General features: G+C 41.9%; 2 protein-coding genes across 2 annotated transcripts; both read right to left on the minus strand.

The window, feature by feature from the left end:
* Window positions 1–715: 715 nt before the first annotated feature.
* LOC311077932 (uncharacterized protein) lies at window positions 716–7568 on the minus strand (the record flags this gene model as incomplete). The annotated part of the gene is made up of 4 exons (XM_084106577.1): window positions 716–4468; window positions 4551–4603; window positions 4846–4992; window positions 7565–7568. The coding sequence occupies 4 exons, from the start codon at window positions 7566–7568 to the stop codon at window positions 3689–3691; spliced, it is 984 nt and encodes a 327-aa protein (XP_083962703.1). The 3' UTR covers window positions 716–3688.
* Window positions 7569–15696: 8128 nt separating this feature from the next.
* On the minus strand, window positions 15697–17568 carry LOC311077933 (SCAN domain-containing protein 3-like; the record flags this gene model as incomplete). The annotated part of the gene is made up of 1 exon (XM_084106578.1): window positions 15697–17568. One exon carries the CDS (start codon window positions 17566–17568, stop codon window positions 15697–15699), a length of 1872 nt encoding a protein of 623 aa, XP_083962704.1.
* Between the last annotated feature and the right edge of the window lie 1785 nt (window positions 17569–19353).

A 19353-nucleotide genomic window follows, 5' to 3' on the forward strand; every position in this document is an offset into this window, starting at 1 on the left:
TTCAACTGGCGATTATAAGCCAGATACAACAGCCAAACAAAATCTAAAGTTAATAATATATGGGTCAAGAGTCCAACTAAAGCAACCATTGATCGTCATAATGGTGGCTTACAATTTGAGATTTTCTCCTTCAGTGATTCTGCTTGTTAACATCAGGTGTCTTCAATAATGTTCAATCATCACTAAATTAATCACTTAATTATCTCATTAACTTTAACACTCTTGAGTGTGGACTCATACACTCCCAGGAGTGTTAATTTAACACAGGAGTGTTTGCTGTGTACAAAGAGCCGTAGTTAACTGACAAGCTGAGCCATATCGCATTAAATATCGCTGGCGATACGTCCGCGATATTGATGTGATTTGGCTCAGCTTGTCAGTTAACTACGGCTCTTTGTAGTAAATGCCGCTCCATCTGAAAGCAGGTGATGGCGATTTACTACTAATCAAGGAACCGGCTTTACTGACGAGATGCGCATAACAATATCGCGATTTAAATCGCCCAGCCCTACTAGAAACGTCAGTGAGGGACAGAGTGAAAAAAGCCCAGGCAAGCCGGACAGTTCTCTCTCCTCGTAGTGGATCAGACGTCTACGAGATCAATAGTGGAGATCGCGGGATTCACACTCATGTACGGTGTTGCTAATAAACTGGATGTAATTTAAGTTCTGTTGCTTTTATATGAAAATAAATATGATGAACAAGACACCCAAAGTACTGTTATTTATTTCCATTCGAAATACATAATTTTTACTATTATACAGACACCTTTTTTAATGTTTTTTAGAAATATGACAACAATCACAGATTGTGCTGTCAGAGAGTTTGGGAATAATCACACATAATATATACATAAAATCACAATATCAGAGTTTTAAAATCAAACATTTTAAAAGAGATCAATACATCACGGTTGTTTAAACCAATGAGCATTAAGCTGTGTCGTCAGCAAGTCGTTTCCCATCGTGCTTTAGATCAGCGCAGTCGGTGGAGAGAAACTGCGTATATTTTACATACGTCAGCATGACATCAGAGCAAGTCGGACCACACTCGGACACATTTCTAACCGGCATGCATCTCGCGGTGATCAAGAATAGAGTTTAAATTAGCCTATACTGTCAATGAAGTGGGGCCTACGTTTTTTATTTTGATAAACATGACACAATATCACATCGCTACTATATGAAACGAGTGTTTACTGTTATAAAAAAACAGATTTGAGAGCATTAGTGGAACTGAAGATGGGAGAATAAACACGAAAAACACTTGATCGTTGTCATGCGATGAATCCAGCCAATCATGAATCAGTTGTGTCGTCATCAGAGCTCAGAGTCATCAGAGTCGCTCTGGAGAAACTGCCCTGGCTGAGTCCTCCGGCTGCTCTCCAATCGCTCTCGCGTGCTTTGATGGCATACGTCACAGACACAGTAACGTGGATTCGGCGCTGTCTCAAGTCAGACACAATTTCTAACCGGCATGCACTGCTTCAAGTCAGCCGCCAATCGGTCTGTGCTGCGCTGGATGTAGTCAAACAAGGTGAATGGTGAAACGTTTAATTGGGTTGATATAATCTCTCTATATTTGTGAAAATATTTTGCAATTGATCATGCTTGAGTCACACACAGACTTCAACATTCAGCATGCAAAACACAACAATGGTAACAATTATTATTAGTATTTTTTGTAACAGTACTCTTGTGTAAGTGCACTATACTATCTAAGCATTTGTTAGTAAAACATACTATTTCACTTCACTTGTTTTTTAAAGGCAATCGGTTTGCATGCTTTTTTTTTAATTAAGACTAATTAGATCTTACAGTGTATGAATCACCTGACAGAACTCTTCAAACAGGGACTAAAACTAACTTTTTGCCACACCTGTCTATGGCCAGTGACTTAAAATGTAAAGGCCATAAATATATATTTTTTTCCGGCTATGAAACTGTTTTTGCAAAAACAGGAAATAATGACATCAAAACTGTAGATACCAGTGAAATTGAACAATTCTCTATTCCAATGTCAATACCACAGCTAAAACTACAAGCCTATTATACATTTCAAACATTATGAAAGACAAGTAAACAGTCAGTAATAAAATAGAAGAACAAATAATCAAATTACAAGCAAAAGCACAAATAAAGACAATATTACAGATACAAATGAATTAAACAGTGCTTTACAGGTTATTCAGGTATATCTAATAGTAGTTTTCAGGTACAGAAATTAAATAAGGAAGCAAATGTAAAATTACACTGCATAGTCTTCACTATATAAATTAAACATCCTTGTAATTCTTACTAAAGTTACAAAAGTTATTCAGTCAAGAGCAGGGAGTGATTTTCCCATTGTCCTGTTGTTTGATTAACATTAAAAACACAGACAGCAGCAGCAATATTAGGCTGCTGTCACTTTAAGAGTCAATGCACGGATCTAATATACTAATAACTTTCGTAAAGATGCAACTGTCCAGAGCATTGCTCATGTTTGTTCACATTCATGCATGGGTAGAATTTATAAAAATGTTATCGGCCAACTGGCAACTTGCATTTGGCACTTGGCGAGTGTTAATTTTAGGCCCTCTCTTTAAGGTTCTATTTAAAGATGCAGTGTGTGATTTTTAGCGGCATCTAGTGGTGAGATTGGTATTACAACCAACAGAAGTTACGGTGGCCGACAGGAAAATATGAGTTGTCGGGAGAAAGCAGAAAGTGGCCAGTTAAACAATGAGGTTTCTTTACAAAGATAAATTAAGACATTATGTTTACTTTATTATTCATTAAAACGATATGTTATTGCAAATATTATTGTTACTTATTCATCATTGTGTCAGTGTTTTATTCGCTGACTTTAGCTAGCTTCATTACACGAAACGCGTTTGTCCGTTTAGGGCCACTGTAGAAACATGTTGATTTAAGGGGACCCGCGGTGTGTGTGTAGAGAAATGCCTCTACACTGCACGATTAATCGCAATTTACATGTAATCGCACTTAAATCGAGATGGCTTATTCTGATTTTAAAATCGCAAAGGCTGCAATTATTTTTTATGTGTAGTTTGTCATTGATGTACGGCTCTGTAAACACTGCTCACTCTGAAAGCACTGTGAGTTTGAGTCACTTATAACGTGCATTTGAAAAAACAACACGCGTCAAACATCTTTCCAAAACATGAGAAGCATTTATGAACCTCGTCCAACAACAGACAACATTTAATAACATGCATTTACTCCAAACTCACTTCATAACGACAGCTGAGCTCCTCCTTCTGTGAGATGATGAGCTTCTTACACAGAATAAGGCAGTCGTGTATTTATAAGTCATGTTTAATCAAAGCGCTTCGATCTTCTGTTTATTCAGAGACAGCGATCGGGATTTCCTGGAATGATACGCATTATTGTACTTCTGCGGCGGGGAATATTTAGCGTGTTTGCTTGAGAGCGCCCTCTGGTGTTCAAATGGGGCAGTATTTACTACCAATCAGCCGCACTCCACTGACAAGCTGCGCATAAAATATGCGTGTGGTTTTATTGCGATTAATCGTGCAGCCCTAATTCTAAGGTAATAAAAACATAACGGTTCATTATATAAGGTCTTTATACACCACTGAAAACATAGTTATGTATATTATATTGCATTTCTGTCTACAGATCCTTCTAAATGTTACACAATGCACCTTTAAAAAGGCAAACTGTTAAACTGTAGCATGAACTGTACTAGAAGAATCAGAGGGGTTTGTGGGTAATTGTGGAGTAGCATAAACAGTTTTAGAAGAATCAGAGGGGTTTGTGGGTAATTGTGGAGTAGCATAAACTGTTTTAGAAGAATCAGAGGGGTTTGTGGGTAATTGTGGAGTAGAATAAACCGTACTAGAAGAATCAGAGGGGTTTGTGGGTAATTGTGGAGTAGCATAAACCGTACTAGAAGAATCAGAGGGGTTTGTGGGTAATTGTGGAGTTGCATAAACAGGGTTACAAGAATCAGAGGGGTTTGTGGGTAATTGTGGTGTAGCATAAACTGTTTTAGAAGAATCAGAGGGGTTTGTGGGTAATTGTGGAGTAGAATAAACCGTACTAGAAGAATCAGAGGGGTTTGTGGGTAATTGTGGAGTTGCATAAACAGGGTTACAAGAATCAGAGGGGTTTGTGGGTAATTGTGGTGTAGCATAAACCGTTTTAGAAGAATCAGAGGGGTTTGTGGGTAATTGTGGAGTAGCATAACTTGTTTTAGAAGAATCAGAGGGGTTTGTGGGTAATTGTGGAGTAGCATAAACCGTACTAGAAGAATCAGAGGGGTTTGTGGGTAATTGTGGAGTTGCATAAACAGGGTTACAAGAATCAGAGGGGTTTGTGGGTAATTGTGCTGTAGCATAAACAGTTTTAGAAGAATCAGAGGGTATTATGGGTAACTGGGTGGTTTTGCAGTCAGTGTGAAGTCTGGCGTCTTTAATCTCCTCATACAGCGGTTGAGGAACCTGAGAAAGAGAAATTATTTACAGCTTTTGATAAAGGTCGTTCATTCAAACACTTCCTTGTCAACAATTTGACTTTACACACCGCTTCACTGTTTTCTGTTCCAGGTTCAGATATTTTAAAGGCTAAATCGGGGTCTGTAAAACAAATATAGTACATTAAATATAGTCATAAATAATTCCAATAATAATTCACATTGATTCTAAATATATCAGTCTTGCATTGACTAGTTGTGACCAGCAGGGGGAAGCAACATCTTTCTATTCACTCATTCCACAGACAACAATGTAATTGACTGGCAAACAACTATAAACATTATTCTGACAAATAAATGACTGATAAACTTCTAAACTTCTGAAAACATTGTTAGCTGGTTTACTTCGAGTCTGATGCTTCTTGTAGAGAGTAACTATACATAACATTAATCCAGTGATGAGCAGAAGCAGAACCACAGTCACGCCGATGATCAGAGATGAAGATGATGATGATGAAGAAGATGACAAAGGTGGTGGTGATGTGTTTTGCTCTAAAAATAGAGAAAAGCATTCTGTGACAAACAGTATGAACATTCTCAATCTTTAAAAACTCCAGAAACCCCATACATTTTCCTTTTTATAATTGGAAAATCTTGATAAACTTTGATTTTTATAAACCTCAAGTTTATTGAGAACTAGATGAGGCAAACATCCCGCCTACACTCTCAGAAAATAAAGTACATAATTGTACCTTTAGGGGTACAATGGCTTGTCACTGGGGCTGTACCCTCAAGGGTACAATATTGTACCTTAACCTTTAAAAGAAACGGTACATATATGTAACTTTTAATGCTTTTTGATCCTCAAAAGGGTACATATATGTACCTTGAGGTCCAACAGCAAAAACTCCAATGTTAAATTAACTCTCTTGGGAGTTTATATGACTCCAGACTCAAGAGTGTTGAAGTTAATGATCTAATTAAGTGATTCATTGAGTGATGATTGACCATTATTGAAGACACCTGATGTTAACAAGCAGAATCACGGAAGGAGAAAATTTATTTTTTTAAGACACCGTTATGGAGATCAGTGTTTGCTTTAGTTGGACTCTTGACCCTTTAATCATTAACTTTAGAATTTGTTTGGCTGTTGTATCTGAGTTATATCAGCCAGATGAACAAAGAGAAAAGTTGATCAGGTGGTGTTGGTTATGTTTTGACATAATCATAATTTAACCTGAATCACTGAACTCATTTAGAATCTAATCTCAGGCTAAAATGTATATTGTTGATTACAGCATCACTGTGATTTTACAGCAAAAGATTTTCAGCATTTTCGATGTAATCCAAAAATTCTTAAAAGTTGTTCTGATCAAAAGACATTGAAAATTACTTTATGAAGAAACACTGACATCAATAATCAGCCTGTGAATCTCAACAATGGTGACAATAATAAAGCATGTTGCAGTGCATCCTGGGTGCCACCAATCAAAACTCATTCATGGCTCCCATCATGCATTGCGGTATGAATAAATTATGATCTGAATTGTCTTACTAATTTCCTTTCCCTAATTGAATATTCTGTTTGTCACCATTGTTGAGATTCATACACTGATTCTTGACGTCTGTGTGTGCCTAAAAGAAATATTTGTTTTATCAGATCAACTTTTAAGAAATCCTTTAGATTATTTCAAAAATTCTGGATCTTATGCTGTGGAATCACAGTGATGCTGTAATCAACAATATGCATTTAAGTCAGAGATTAGACTTTAAATGAGTTCAGTGATTCAGGTCAAATTATGATTAAGTCAAAACATAACCAACACCACCTGATCAACTTATCTCTTTGTTCATCTAGCCATTATAACTCGGATACAACAGCCAAACAAAACCTAATGTTAACAGATTAAGGGTCAAAAGACCAACTAAAGCAAACACTGATCACCATAACGGTGTCTTAAAAAAATATATTTTCTCCTTCAGTGATTCTGCTTGTTAACATCAGGTGTCTTCAATAATGCTCAATCATCACTCAATGAATCACTTAATTAGCTCATTAACTTTAGCACTCTTGATTGTTAATTTAACACTCATATTTTAACACTTTAACACTCTTGAGTCTGGAGCCAAATAAACTCCCAGGAAAGTTCATTTAACACTGGAGTTTTTGCTGTGTTATAATGATTTAATATCAGTAAATTGACTTACAAAACTTTTATTTCCTTTATTTCAAGGCTACTCAAATATAGTGATAAGTTAAAATCTACCTTAAATGATTAAGGTATCATTAAAACCTTTAAAAAAAAAAAAATACTTAGCAGAGGCTGTCTTTTGATATTGTACCTTAACCTTTAAAAGAAACGGTATATATTTGTACCTTTTAATGCTTGGGGACATATGAGGGTCAAAAAGGTACATATATGTACCTTGGGGGACAGAAATGGACTCCTGCTGTACCCCTATTTCTGAGAGTGTATGATCATACTACACCTTCAGCTATAAATATCTTACACTACTACAGGGATTATATAAATACATACAGTGTGTCTCTAGAACAGACACTCAAAACATGCTTTTCCACGTTAGTGTTCTCGTTAAGGCCTGGTTCACACCGGACGCCGAAGCGACGCGTAAGCGGCGCGGAACGGAGGCCGCTTCCTTTCGGCGCCCATGTTAACCTATGGTGTCGTTCACACCGGCGCTCCGCGGCCGGCCCGCGCCGTGAAGCGCCAGTTTCGCCGTCTGGTCTATTTTTTGCGCGAGCCGCGAGTGATCCGCGTCAATTCCGGCAGGAAGTCACACCAAGAAACACGAGACAATCCGGTCAATTGTCAAAATATAAGCAATTTTCAAAAATTAAAATACCGCGAGTGACAAATGCGATCATATTTGTGTATCTAAACAGACTAGAAAGATGAAAACAAACAAAGAAAAAACACAACAAAATAGATTTAATAAATTTGAAGAGAGGATGTATATTTCAACGGTATATCTACACTACTACTGTCTACCATATTCTCTCTCTGGCTGCGTGTGTGTCTCGACAACGGATTAATAGAAGAAGTGTACAAACTTCTTGGTTACAGAAACATGGTGTATTCATTTTATGAGGTTATTTACTTACCCATGATGTAAAAAATAGCTCTGAATAAACAACAACTGAGCAGAAGCGCTTGTCGACCGCCGCGGAGAATACGCGTCTGGTGTGAACAGGCAGGCGCCGGACCGCGCGTGATTTTCCGTTCCGCGCCGCTTACGCGTCCGGTGTGAACCAGGCGTCAGGGGAAAAGTTTAGCCGTGCAGGGGTGCCCAATCCTGCTCCTGCCGATCGGCTGTCCTGCACAGTTCATCTCCAACCCTAATCAAACACACCTGAAGCAACCAATTAATGTCTTCAGGATCACTTGAAAATTAAAGGCAGGTGTGTTTGATTAGGGTTGGAGATGTACTGTGCAGGACAGTCGATCGGCAGGAGGGGAATGTTTTGTTCCAGGTCTTTTGGTTCTGCTCTGCCTGTGCTTATCATTTGACCCAGTTTCCCAGTGTGTCTGATTAATGATTCCATCCACCTGTCCTGTTAATTATCTCATTAGTTCTTGTGTATTTATTCTCCCTGTTTGGTTCTGTTCTTTGTCTGGTGTCGTACCCCGAAAGCAAGCAACCATCAAAAAATTGTTAAATCAATGTTTGTGTGTCAACGTTAACCACATTGAATCAACATCACTTCTGCACCTGACAATTAATGTTGAAAAAATGTAATAATTGAATCAATGTTATGATGTTGGTTAAACATCATGCTTGCACTCTCAGAAAATGAAACACAACTACAACTGACTTAAAGCACACAGCCTGAAATCAACTGAAGAGAAAAGAAGACATTAAATCTGTGAAGATCTCAGCAGAGGAGGATTAAACAACTCCACAAACAGCATTACCAGCTTCACTTATTACTAACCAGACTGACTTTATTTCTGTCAGACGTCTACAGAAGTTCTTATTGAGAATCAACAGATGTTGATGTTTTATTGAAATGTTTGGTCGCTGTTATGGTGATCGGTGTTTCCTTTAGTTGGTCAGTTTGACTCTTGGCTTTTTATGCGAGTTTGTGGTCTTTGTAACAGTGTTTATAGAAACACATAATTTGTTGCAAAGGAAGCCAGAGACAAAGATGATCAGGTGATATAGTTTTTATCATCATAAAGTAAAATGATTCACCAATCTTATCTCTGCCAGCATGATGTTAACCCCCTAGGGTCGGTGCGCTTTTTTTCTTATCAGTGCAAATGAGACTCAAAATACTCTGTTGATTTTTATAAATAAAGAATTAATAATTAATAATTAATAAAGTGTTGTATAAATGAGTGTGTTGTCATTCTATAATCCTCCTTTGACTGCGTCTGTGAAGTGGAGCAGGACAACGGCCCACCAGTCCTTGCTTCTCATCCACAGACGACTGGTTTTAGGCATCAATATAAGCAGCACGACACAACAGTTCAAATGTTAAGGTTGTTAAGTGCAAACAGCGGGAAACTCTGCATATTAGTTCAGTGTGCGCATGTAAAAAAAATCTATCCTGAGTTGAAGCTTGTGACATATAAACACACACATCAACCCGAATACATGTTTAGCGTTCATGTAAACACTACGTTCAGATTCATCAATCTGAATGAATTCAGTGCGATTGAAACAAAAGTTGTGCATCTTAACATAGCCATTTAACATTAATTGCGGGTGCAAAAGTGATGTTGATTCAATGTGATTAACATTGACACTTTAACATTGACTGAACATTATTTCAAAGGTTGCTTGCTATCTGGTGTACTTACTATGTGAATGTTACCCTGTAATTCAAACCTGTTTTCTGTGGATTATCTTAAAGCCTATTTCTGTGAATTCTGTGAGAGTGTGTACTCCTGACGAGGTACGGCACAGTCTATGTGTAGAGAAGGGCTGACACAAGCAGAGCTGGTGAGAGAGAGAGAGAGAGAGCTCAGACTGTGTTCACACTGCACTGATGGAGTCATAGAGGACGAGCTGCACTGAGACAGACAGAGAGAGAGAGAGAGAGAGAGAGAGAGAGAGAGAGAGAGAGAGAGAGAGAGAGAGAGAGAGAGAAAGGAGTCGTAGAGGACGAGCTGCTCTTCCTTACTGAGTGCAGCAAATATAAAAACATTAGAGACACTTATTTCACTCATTTAGTTCACAATTTACCTGAATTTCAGCAAGCGAGCCAATAAGCAATTCTGTGCTATTTCACACAGTCATGCCAATAAAGCTCATCTGAACTGAATTTAGAGAGATTGCAAAAAAACAAAAAAAAAACAATAAGAACAATCTAGACTGCATAACACAGACCTGTTGACATATAAAGTTTAGTGGATGAAGTTGAGCATGTTTTTCACATGACTGTAATCAATTGTCATAAGTTCCTCTTTTTTTACGCTCCTGGCTTTTGAAAAAAAAATATTATAATAACATGAAGTAGTAAGTGAACACACTTCTCATAATTTCACTTTACTTCCCGTCTCGATTTCCCTCAATTTCCACATTCTTGCTCTCTATTGAAGTTTTCATGGATAGATTTACTTCTGCATAAACTACAGAAAACACTCACACTTTACAGCTTGCTTGATCATTAAGCTCGTGTTTTAGTTAACAATTAGAGTTGAATTAAATATATTACATTTCTGTCATGACAACTCTTGGAGTGATTGGCATGGTAACGGATTTGACAATGTTAATGTGTTTGTTCTTGGCGTAATAGATCTGCTACACTGCTTCTAGACATGAGGAAAGGCCAGCGTCCTCCACCACACACACATCTTTTCCCAGTCTGTACAGTCAATGTCACAGTAGCTCAGCTTTACCCAGACGCTCTACATTAGAGAATGGAGCACAGTTGTGTAACAGCTGATGCACAGGATGATGGGAGAAAGAGACAATACAACCTGTAGCTGAAGTGATTTTATAATTTATCAACTTTGCACCAATGAAACTGTTATTTCCCTGTTTATTACTGTGAAGCTGCTTTGAAAAAAATATTGTGGCCTTCTTTTATTTAATAGCCAACTGGCCTATTCCCTTATAGTTCATTTCTACTACAGGTACACTTCTAATAAATATAATCACTCACCTAGTTTAACCAGCAACAAAATCTCTGAGTAGACATCAGGCAATAGCTTAGTCCTCCTCACAACACACCAGTATTGGCCTTCATCCTCTGTTCTCAGATCAGTGATGGTGACGGTGAAAACTCTGGCCGTCGTGTCGTCAGTCAGAGAGAATCTCTCGTCTTTAGCTCGAGATCCTGATTCAACCATGATGTTTTTATTTCCAATGATTGGACACTCCCCTTTACAAAAATACTTTGAATATGATTCATATCCAGATTCATATGAGCATCTGATGTCAACTCTCTCTCCTCTGTATCCAGTAATTGTCTGTGGAGCTCCAACAACAACAGCTGAAAACACAAATATCATTATATAGAGCTGTTATGTGTGAGCAAGAGAAATAAGCAGGCCAGAATAATAACTGACAAATATCATCCATATGAGTCTGATGATCATGTGATAACAGAGGAAAAACAAGAGAAGATGTCAAACTCTGTGTAAAAGAGCTGAGAGTCTCAAACTCACCTGTACAGATGCTGGAAAAGAGCAGCAGGACGTCCAACATGATGAAATTTGACAAGCGTTTCGCTTAAATAAAAGACCAAATTCTGTGTGACAAACGTTACTGTCGTTCTCTTCCGTACTGAGAGAACAATGAGAGTCAGCAACTAATATATATTTCCTTCCCCTTCCGTCTCTCTAACCACATCCAGCTCTACACGACATCTTAAATGAGCTCGGTCCGTGTATCATCTGATCATTTCATTTCCTATTTGGAATGGAATAACGAGAAATTAAAAGACAAATCGTTGATTTGTTTTTTTGTTTAGTTTAATAAACGGAAAATGAGATTTCTGCTCGATTTCTCAATTTTAGTTTGTGGTTTACAAATCGGTTTATGGCTTTGATATTTCGTTCGCACATGTGGGCGGCGCTGAAACACCCCTTTCATCTGATTGGTCAAACCACTTCGTCTTCAGTACAGCCAGACTAAGAGTCCATACGGCACACTCAAATCCCACTTTAATGAGCTTCTGCACCACTCGCTGACATTTGATGCAGAAATATGTTGCTGGGTATGGCGGGCCGGAAGGTTCAAAAATAGGACTAATGATTTGTCACTTTACTATAGCCACTAGCTACTGACTTTCACACTGATAGGCCAGCGGTGGATCTGTATACGTACCCTCCTCACACAACGGGCGACTCACTCTCCTCACACAGCGGGCGACTCACTCTCCTCACACAGCGGGCGACTCACTCTCCTCACACAACGGGCGACTCACTCTCCTCACACAGCGGGCGACTCACTCTCCTCACACAGCCGGCGACTCACTCTCCTCACACAGCGGGCGACTCACTCTCCTCACACAGCGGGCGACTCACTCTCCTCACACAACGGGCGACTCACTCTCCTCACACAGCGGGCGACTCACTCTCCTCACACAGCCGGCGACTCACTCTCCTCACACAGCGGGCGACTCACTCTCCTCACACAGCGGGCGACTCACTCTCCTCACACAGCGGGCGACTCACTCTCCTCACACAGCCGGCGACTCACTTTCCTCACACAGCCGGCGACTCACTCTCCTCACACAGCGGGCGACTCACCTCACACAGCGGGCGACTCACTCTCCTCACACAGCGGGCGACTCACCTCACACAGCGGGCGACTCACTTTCCTCACACAGCGGGCGACTCACTCTCCTCACACAGCGGGCGACTCACCTCACACAGCGGGCGACTCACTTTCCTCACACAGCGGGCGATTCACCTCACACAGCGAGCGACTCACTTTCCTCACACAGCGAGCGACTCACCTCACACAGCGGGCGATTCACCTCACACAGCGAGCGACTCACTTTCCTCACACAGCGGGCGATTCACCTCACACAGCGAGCGACTCACTTTCCTCACACAGCGGGCGACTCACTCTCCTCACACAGCGGGCGACTCACCTCACACAGCGGGCGACTCACTTTCCTCACACAGCGGGCGATTCACCTCACACAGCGGGCGATTCACCTCACACAGCGAGCGACTCACTTTCCTCACACAGCGGGCGACTCACTTTCCTCACACAGCGAGCGACTCACTCTCCTCACACAGCGAGCGACTCACTTTCCTCACACAGCGGGCGATTCACTCTCCTCACACAGCGGGCGACTCACTTTCCTCACACAGCGGGCGATTCACCTCACACAGCGGGCGACTCACTCTCCTCACACAGCGAGCGACTCACTCTCCTCACACAGCGAGCGATTCACCTCACACAGCGGGCGACTCACTTTCCTCACACAGCGGGCGATTCACCTCACACAGCGAGCGACTCACTCTCCTCACACAGCGGGCGATTCACCTCACACAGCGAGCGACTCACTCTCCTCACACAGCGGGCGACTCACTTTCCTCACACAGCGAGCGACTCACTCTCCTCACACAGCGGGCGACTCACTTTCCTCACACAGCGGGCGATTCACCTCACACAGCGAGCGACTCACTCTCCTCACACAGCGGGCGACTCACTTTCCTCACACAGCGGGCGACTCACTTTCCTCACACAGCGGGCGACTCACTTTCCTCACACAGCGGGCGACTCACTTTCCTCACACAGTGGGCGATTCACCTCACACAGCGAGCGACTCAACTTTCCTCACACAGCGAGCGATTCACCTCACACAGCGAGCGACTCACTTTCCTCACACAGCGGGCGACTCACTTTCCTCACACAGCGGGCGATTCACTCTCCTCACACAGTGGGCGATTCACCTCACACAGCGAGCGACTCACTTTCCTCACACAGCGGGCGACTCACTTTCCTCACACAGCGGGCGATTCACTCTCCTCACACAGTGGGCGATTCACCTCACACAGCGAGCGACTCACTTTCCTCACACAGCGAGCGATTCACCTCACACAGCGGGCGACTCACTTTCCTCACACAGCGAGCGACTCACTCTCCTCACACAGCGGGCGACTCACTTTCCTCACACAGCGAGCGATTCACCTCACACAGCGGGCGACTCACTTTCCTCACACAGCGAGCGACTCACTTTCCTCACACAGCGGGCGACTCACTTTCCTCACACAGCGAGCGACTCACTCTCCTCACACAGCGAGCGACTCACTCTCCTCACACAGCGGGCGATTCACTCTCCTCACACAGCGGGCGACTCACTTTCCTCACACAGCGGGCGACTCACTTTCCTCACACAGCGAGCGACTCACTCTCCTCACACAGCGAGCGACTCACTTTCCTCACACAGCGGGCGATTCACTCTCCTCACACAGCGGGCGACTCACTTTCCTCACACAGCGGGCGATTCACCTCACACAGCGGGCGACTCACTCTCCTCACACAGCGAGCGACTCACTCTCCTCACACAGCGAGCGATTCACCTCACACAGCGGGCGACTCACTTTCCTCACACAGCGGGCGATTCACCTCACACAGCGAGCGACTCACTCTCCTCACACAGCGGGCGATTCACCTCACACAGCGGGCGACTCACTTTCCTCACACAGCGAGCGATTCACCTCACACAGCGGGCGACTCATTGATCCTTCAGGACACTTCTTGCTAATGGTTGTAGTTGTCAATCATTTTATGTTGATTATTGTCAACATCTATGGTTACAACTCTGTTACAGAAAACTGTGCTTTCTTTAACACCCTAGATCAAAAACTTTCATATGCTTTAGGCAAATATCCTTCTGCTTTTCTGCTTTTAGGTGGTGATTTTAACATTGCAATGAATAACATGCTAGATAGGCACCCACCAAGAAAAACAGTTTCCCCAAACTCAAATCTTGTAGCATTTATGGATAAATTTGACTTAGTTGACATCTGGAGAGAAATGTATCCGGATGTAATACAGTACACCTGGAGTAACAAAGACCATTCAAGGCAGTCCAGAATTGATTATTGGTTGATTTCTAAAACATTGTGTAGCAATAATATCTCTATTAATATTAGTAACAGCCCACTTACTGACCATAATGCCATTTACATTTTAGTTAATTTATCGCAAAATATCGTAATTAATGCCTGCAAGCCTTCATTCTGGAAATTAAATAGCTCCCTCCTTAAATATGAAAAGGCCAAACAACAGATTATTGAACTAATCCAAATTTACTGGGAAAGGGCTAAATCACAAAAATCTTTTGGAAGTAACTGGGAACTTTTAAAATATGAATTAGGGAAATTCTTAAGAAAATTTGGAAGTAATATAGCATGCAAAATAGATCAATAGAGGATGAAGTTCTTTCACAACTATCTGCTATTTCATTTAAGGAACCATTGACAGACATTCAAAGCATTGAATATTCCAAACTTCAAAGTAAATTAGATGACCTCTATAGATCCAAAGCTAAAGGAGCCTATGTTAGATCCAGGAAAAAATGGCTGGAAGAAGGAGAGCAAAATTCAGCCTACTTTTTTAGGTTGGAAAGATCCAATGCTGCGAATGTTTCGGTTGATCGTCTCCGTACAAACGATAGAGTTCTGGAGAATCCTAGGGAAATAGCTTCTTTTTGCTCCAAATTCTATACGTCAATATATTGTGCCAATTCAGCCAAATCTTTTTTTGAATTTATTAATCATAATAAAGTTATTCCTTTAGAACAGGGGTATTCAACTAAAATTTAAAGAGGTCCAGTTAGAGAAAATTTCTTGAAGCAAAGGTCCGGAAGATCATAATGTCTAACTATTTAGTGTCATATATATTCAAGTAGCGTAGTAGTTGTAACAACATCTGCATGTAATCAATACCTGACTGACAAATCAAATGAATTCAGTAAAATTCAAAAACTTTTTGACAATATTTATTGTCACATAACATAGAACTGAACATATATGAATGACTGTAGTAGATATGTATAATATTCTCTCATTAACTATATAAAAGTAGGGCTGCATTTCAAAATAAGAAAATAAATAAAATGTGAAAATTGTGCATGTTCAAAAAAAGTGCTTAACTTCAGAATAATAAAAGGGAGGAAAATGTCCCCTTTTCTGTTTCACATATTGACTCAACAGTCTCAACCAATTTTACAGATAATAAATCTCAACACATCTTAACAATTGAACAGTTTTAGAGTATCACTTTCTTCCCATCTTATATCCCACTCCCCCACTTTTTTGCTCAGTGAGAGAATTGAGCTCTAGCTTGTCTTGCCAGGATTTTAAACCTGGGCTTGAATGGAGTCAGGGCCATTCTCATACACATGTGAAGGTGCTCATTCGTGAGCCTGGAACGATATTTATTTTTGATAAAGTTCATTGTGGAGAAAGCTGCTTCGCAGTTGTATGTGGAGCCAAACATGGTCAAGATGTATAGGGCTACTTTCCTCAGACCTGGAAAAGCTGTCTCAGGGACCATTTGGAGCCAGAAAAGGGAAGGGTCAGTTCTTACAAACTGCTCTTTCAGGGCCACATCTGCTTGGAGATCAACCAATTGCATCTGGAGAGGCCCAGCATTTACCCATTTAAAGTGCTGTGTGACTTCCTTCGAGAACCCCCTGACATCTGTGATCAGAAATGGATTCTGAATGAACATGGTGAGCTGCTCTCCAAAGCTGAAGCTGTCAAAACGGTTGCTGAAGTTTACAATCAGCTTATCAATAAATTTAACAAAAGAAGACAAATCTCTCTGTCCCTGAACCTGTTCCTGCACTGCTGGGAAGTGTACACAGTCTCCCTGCAGGTCTTCCTTGAAAACCTCAAGTTTCCTCTGAAAGGAGCGGACAGCTGTCATCAGTTCACAAATTGAATTGTCCTTGCCCTGTAACCTCAAATTCAGTTCATTCAGATGTGAAGTGATATCAACCAAAAAGGCCACATTATCCATCCATTTCTCATTTTCTATAAAGAGAGAAAACTGTGTTGCCTTCTGACTTCTTAGCTCTGCCAAAAAAGATGCTAATTCCCTCCTGATGGACCAAAAGCGCGCTAACACCCTGCCTTTGCTGAGCCATCTCACATTGTTGTGCAGCAAAAGATCATCAGCATTGGCATCAACTTCTCTGAGGAATTCCCTAAGCATGCGATGCTGGTAGGAAGAGGATGCTCTGAGAAAATTGATCATTTTCATCATTGTATTCATCACCTCAGCATGCTCATCTGACAGGGAGGCACAGAGGACAGATTGATGAATGATGCAATGGTAAGCTATGAGCTCAGGATTGTCCTCTTTCAGTCTTGCTACAGCTCCTTTCTCTCTCCCTATCATAGCAGGGGCTCCATCTGTGGTTATTGAAACCACTTGTTTTGGCTCTATTCCTCTTTTTGTTAACATCTCCTTAATGGCCAGGTAGATGTCTTCTCCTCTTGTACTGGTCTGAAGGGGAGTGACACCTAACAGGTCTTCACAGAATGCTTTCTGGTCTGTGTTGAAAAACCTGGCATACACTAACAGCTGAGCATTGTCACACATGTCAGTGGACTCATCCACAGCTAAGCCTACACATGGTGCCTTATGCATGGCTTCATCTAGCTGGGTTAGCACATCCTGAGTTAATATTTCACTTTTCTTTGTGGCAGATGATGCTGACATGGGTATTTGCTTTATTTTATCACAAAGCTCTTGTTTTTGTTTTCCCTCAAGTAGTGTTTCAGCTACTGCACTCATGCATTCTTTGACAACCCCTCCATCAGTAAATGGCTTTTTGTGTTGACCCAAAATCCAAGCAACTCTGAGGGAACACTCATGAGCACGTTGTTGGGCAGTGAATGTGTGGCTCAGGATCCTGGTGGACTGGTCATATTGGGCTCTGAGACTACTTATTTTCTGTGATCTTAATTCAGATTTGAGTGGGTATGTTTGTTCATAACCTTTATGTTTTGTCTCATAATGGCGTTTCACATTGCCACTTTTAATAAGTGCCACGGTTTCTGAACATATGAGACACACTGGTTTAGTGCTCCCAGTCGGAAGTATGAACAGAAATGAGTCTGTCCATTCTGGATTAAATGCTCTATTTTCACTGTCCACTTTTCTTTTTTTGGAGAGCGCCATTTGTTCCTTATTTTTCTCAACCTTTCTCCGTCTCACTCTTCTGTATCTCTCCTTTTCTCCGTCTCACTTGTCTGTATCTCTCCCTTTCTCCGTCTCACTTGTCTTTTCCTCAACTTTCTCCGCCTCACTCGTCTGTATCTCTCCCTTTCTCCGCCTCACTCGTCTGTAACGTTATCTCTCCGCCTCACTCGTCTGTATCTCTCCCTTTCTCTGCCTCACTCGTCTGTATCTCTCCCTTTCTCCGCCTCACTCGTCTGTATCTCTCCGCCTCACTCGTCTGTATCTCTCCCTTTCTCCGCCTCACTCGTCTGTATCTCTCCGCCTCACTCGTCTGTATCTCTCCCTTTCTCCGCCTCACTCGTCTGTATCTCTCCGCCTCACTCGTCTGTATCTCTCCCTTTCTCCGCCTCACTCGTCTGTATCTCTCCCTTTCTCCGTCTCACTCGTCTGTATCTCTCCCTTTCTCCGCCTCACTCGTCTGTATCTCTCCCTTTCTCCGTCTCACTCGTCTGTATCTCTCCCTTTCTCCGCCTCACTCGTCTGTATCTCTCCCTTTCTCCGCCTCACTCTTCTGTATCTCTCCTTTTCTCCGTCTCACTCGTCTGTATCTCTCCCTTTCTCCGCCTCACTCGTCTGTATCTCTCCTTTTCTCCGTCTCACTCGTCTGTATCTCTCCCTTTCTCCGTCTCACTCTTCTGTATCTCTCCTTTTCTCCGTCTCACTCGTCTGTATCTCTCCCTTTCTCCGCCTCACTCGTCTGTATCTCTCCCTTTCTCCGTCTCACTCGTCTGTATCTCTCCCTTTCTCCGCCTCACTCGTCTGTATCTCTCCCTTTCTCCGCCTCACTCTTCTGTATCTCTCCTTTTCTCCGTCTCACTCGTCTGTATCTCTCCCTTTCTCCGCCTCACTCGTCTGTATCTCTCCTTTTCTCCGCCTCACTCGTCTGTATCTCTCCCTTTCTCCGTCTCACTCTTCTGTATCTCTCCTTTTCTCCGTCTCACTCGTCTGTATCTCTCCTTTTCTCCGTCTCACTCGTCTGTATCTCTCCCTTTCTCCGTCTCAGTCTTTTCCTCAACTTTCTCCGCCTCACTCGTCTGTATCTCTCCCTTTCTCCGCCTCACTCGTCTGTATCTCTCCCTTTCTCCGCCTCACTCTTCTGTATCTCTCCCTTTCTCCGTCTCACTCGTCTGTATCTCTCCCTTTCTCCGTCTCACTCGTCTGTATCTCTCCCTTTCTCCGTCTCAGTCTTTTCCTCAACTTTCTCCGCCTCACTCGTCTTTTTCTCAACTTCCTCCGCCTCACTCGTCAGTTTCTCTCCCTTTCTCCGCCTCAGTCTTTTCCTCAACTTTATCCGCCTCACTCGCCTGTTTCGCTCCCTTTGGTTTCCTCATGTATCGCTATCTTTCTTTTTTATTTCTACCGTCTTTTCCTGTGTAACTTGCCTCTCTCTCATCTGTCTGCACCGTAAACTCGCAATGTTTACTGCCTGGAATGCTCAAACTTGATTGGCTGAGGGTTATCACGTGGGATGTCTTTACTCGCATGCAATTGGTCTGTGAGTTTCATCATCCGCTACACCACTACCATAAAGACTACAAAAGCTGTGCCAGTGAAAATAGAAGCGCCTAGTCCGGTTTAAAATCATAACCTTCTGTTTTGGCCATGGGCGTCAGTTTGGTTTGAAATGTGCTGGGGACAGACACACATTCGTAAGTGCATTTTCAGAAGTGCTGGGTACAATGACGCCTTCATTTTTTTTTCCTCTTTCGCTCATGTCATGTTTTG

This window comes from Abramis brama, assembly GCF_963993115.1.
Source record: "Abramis brama genome assembly, chromosome: 2".
NCBI classification, from domain to species: Eukaryota; Metazoa; Chordata; class Actinopteri; order Cypriniformes; family Leuciscidae; genus Abramis; species Abramis brama.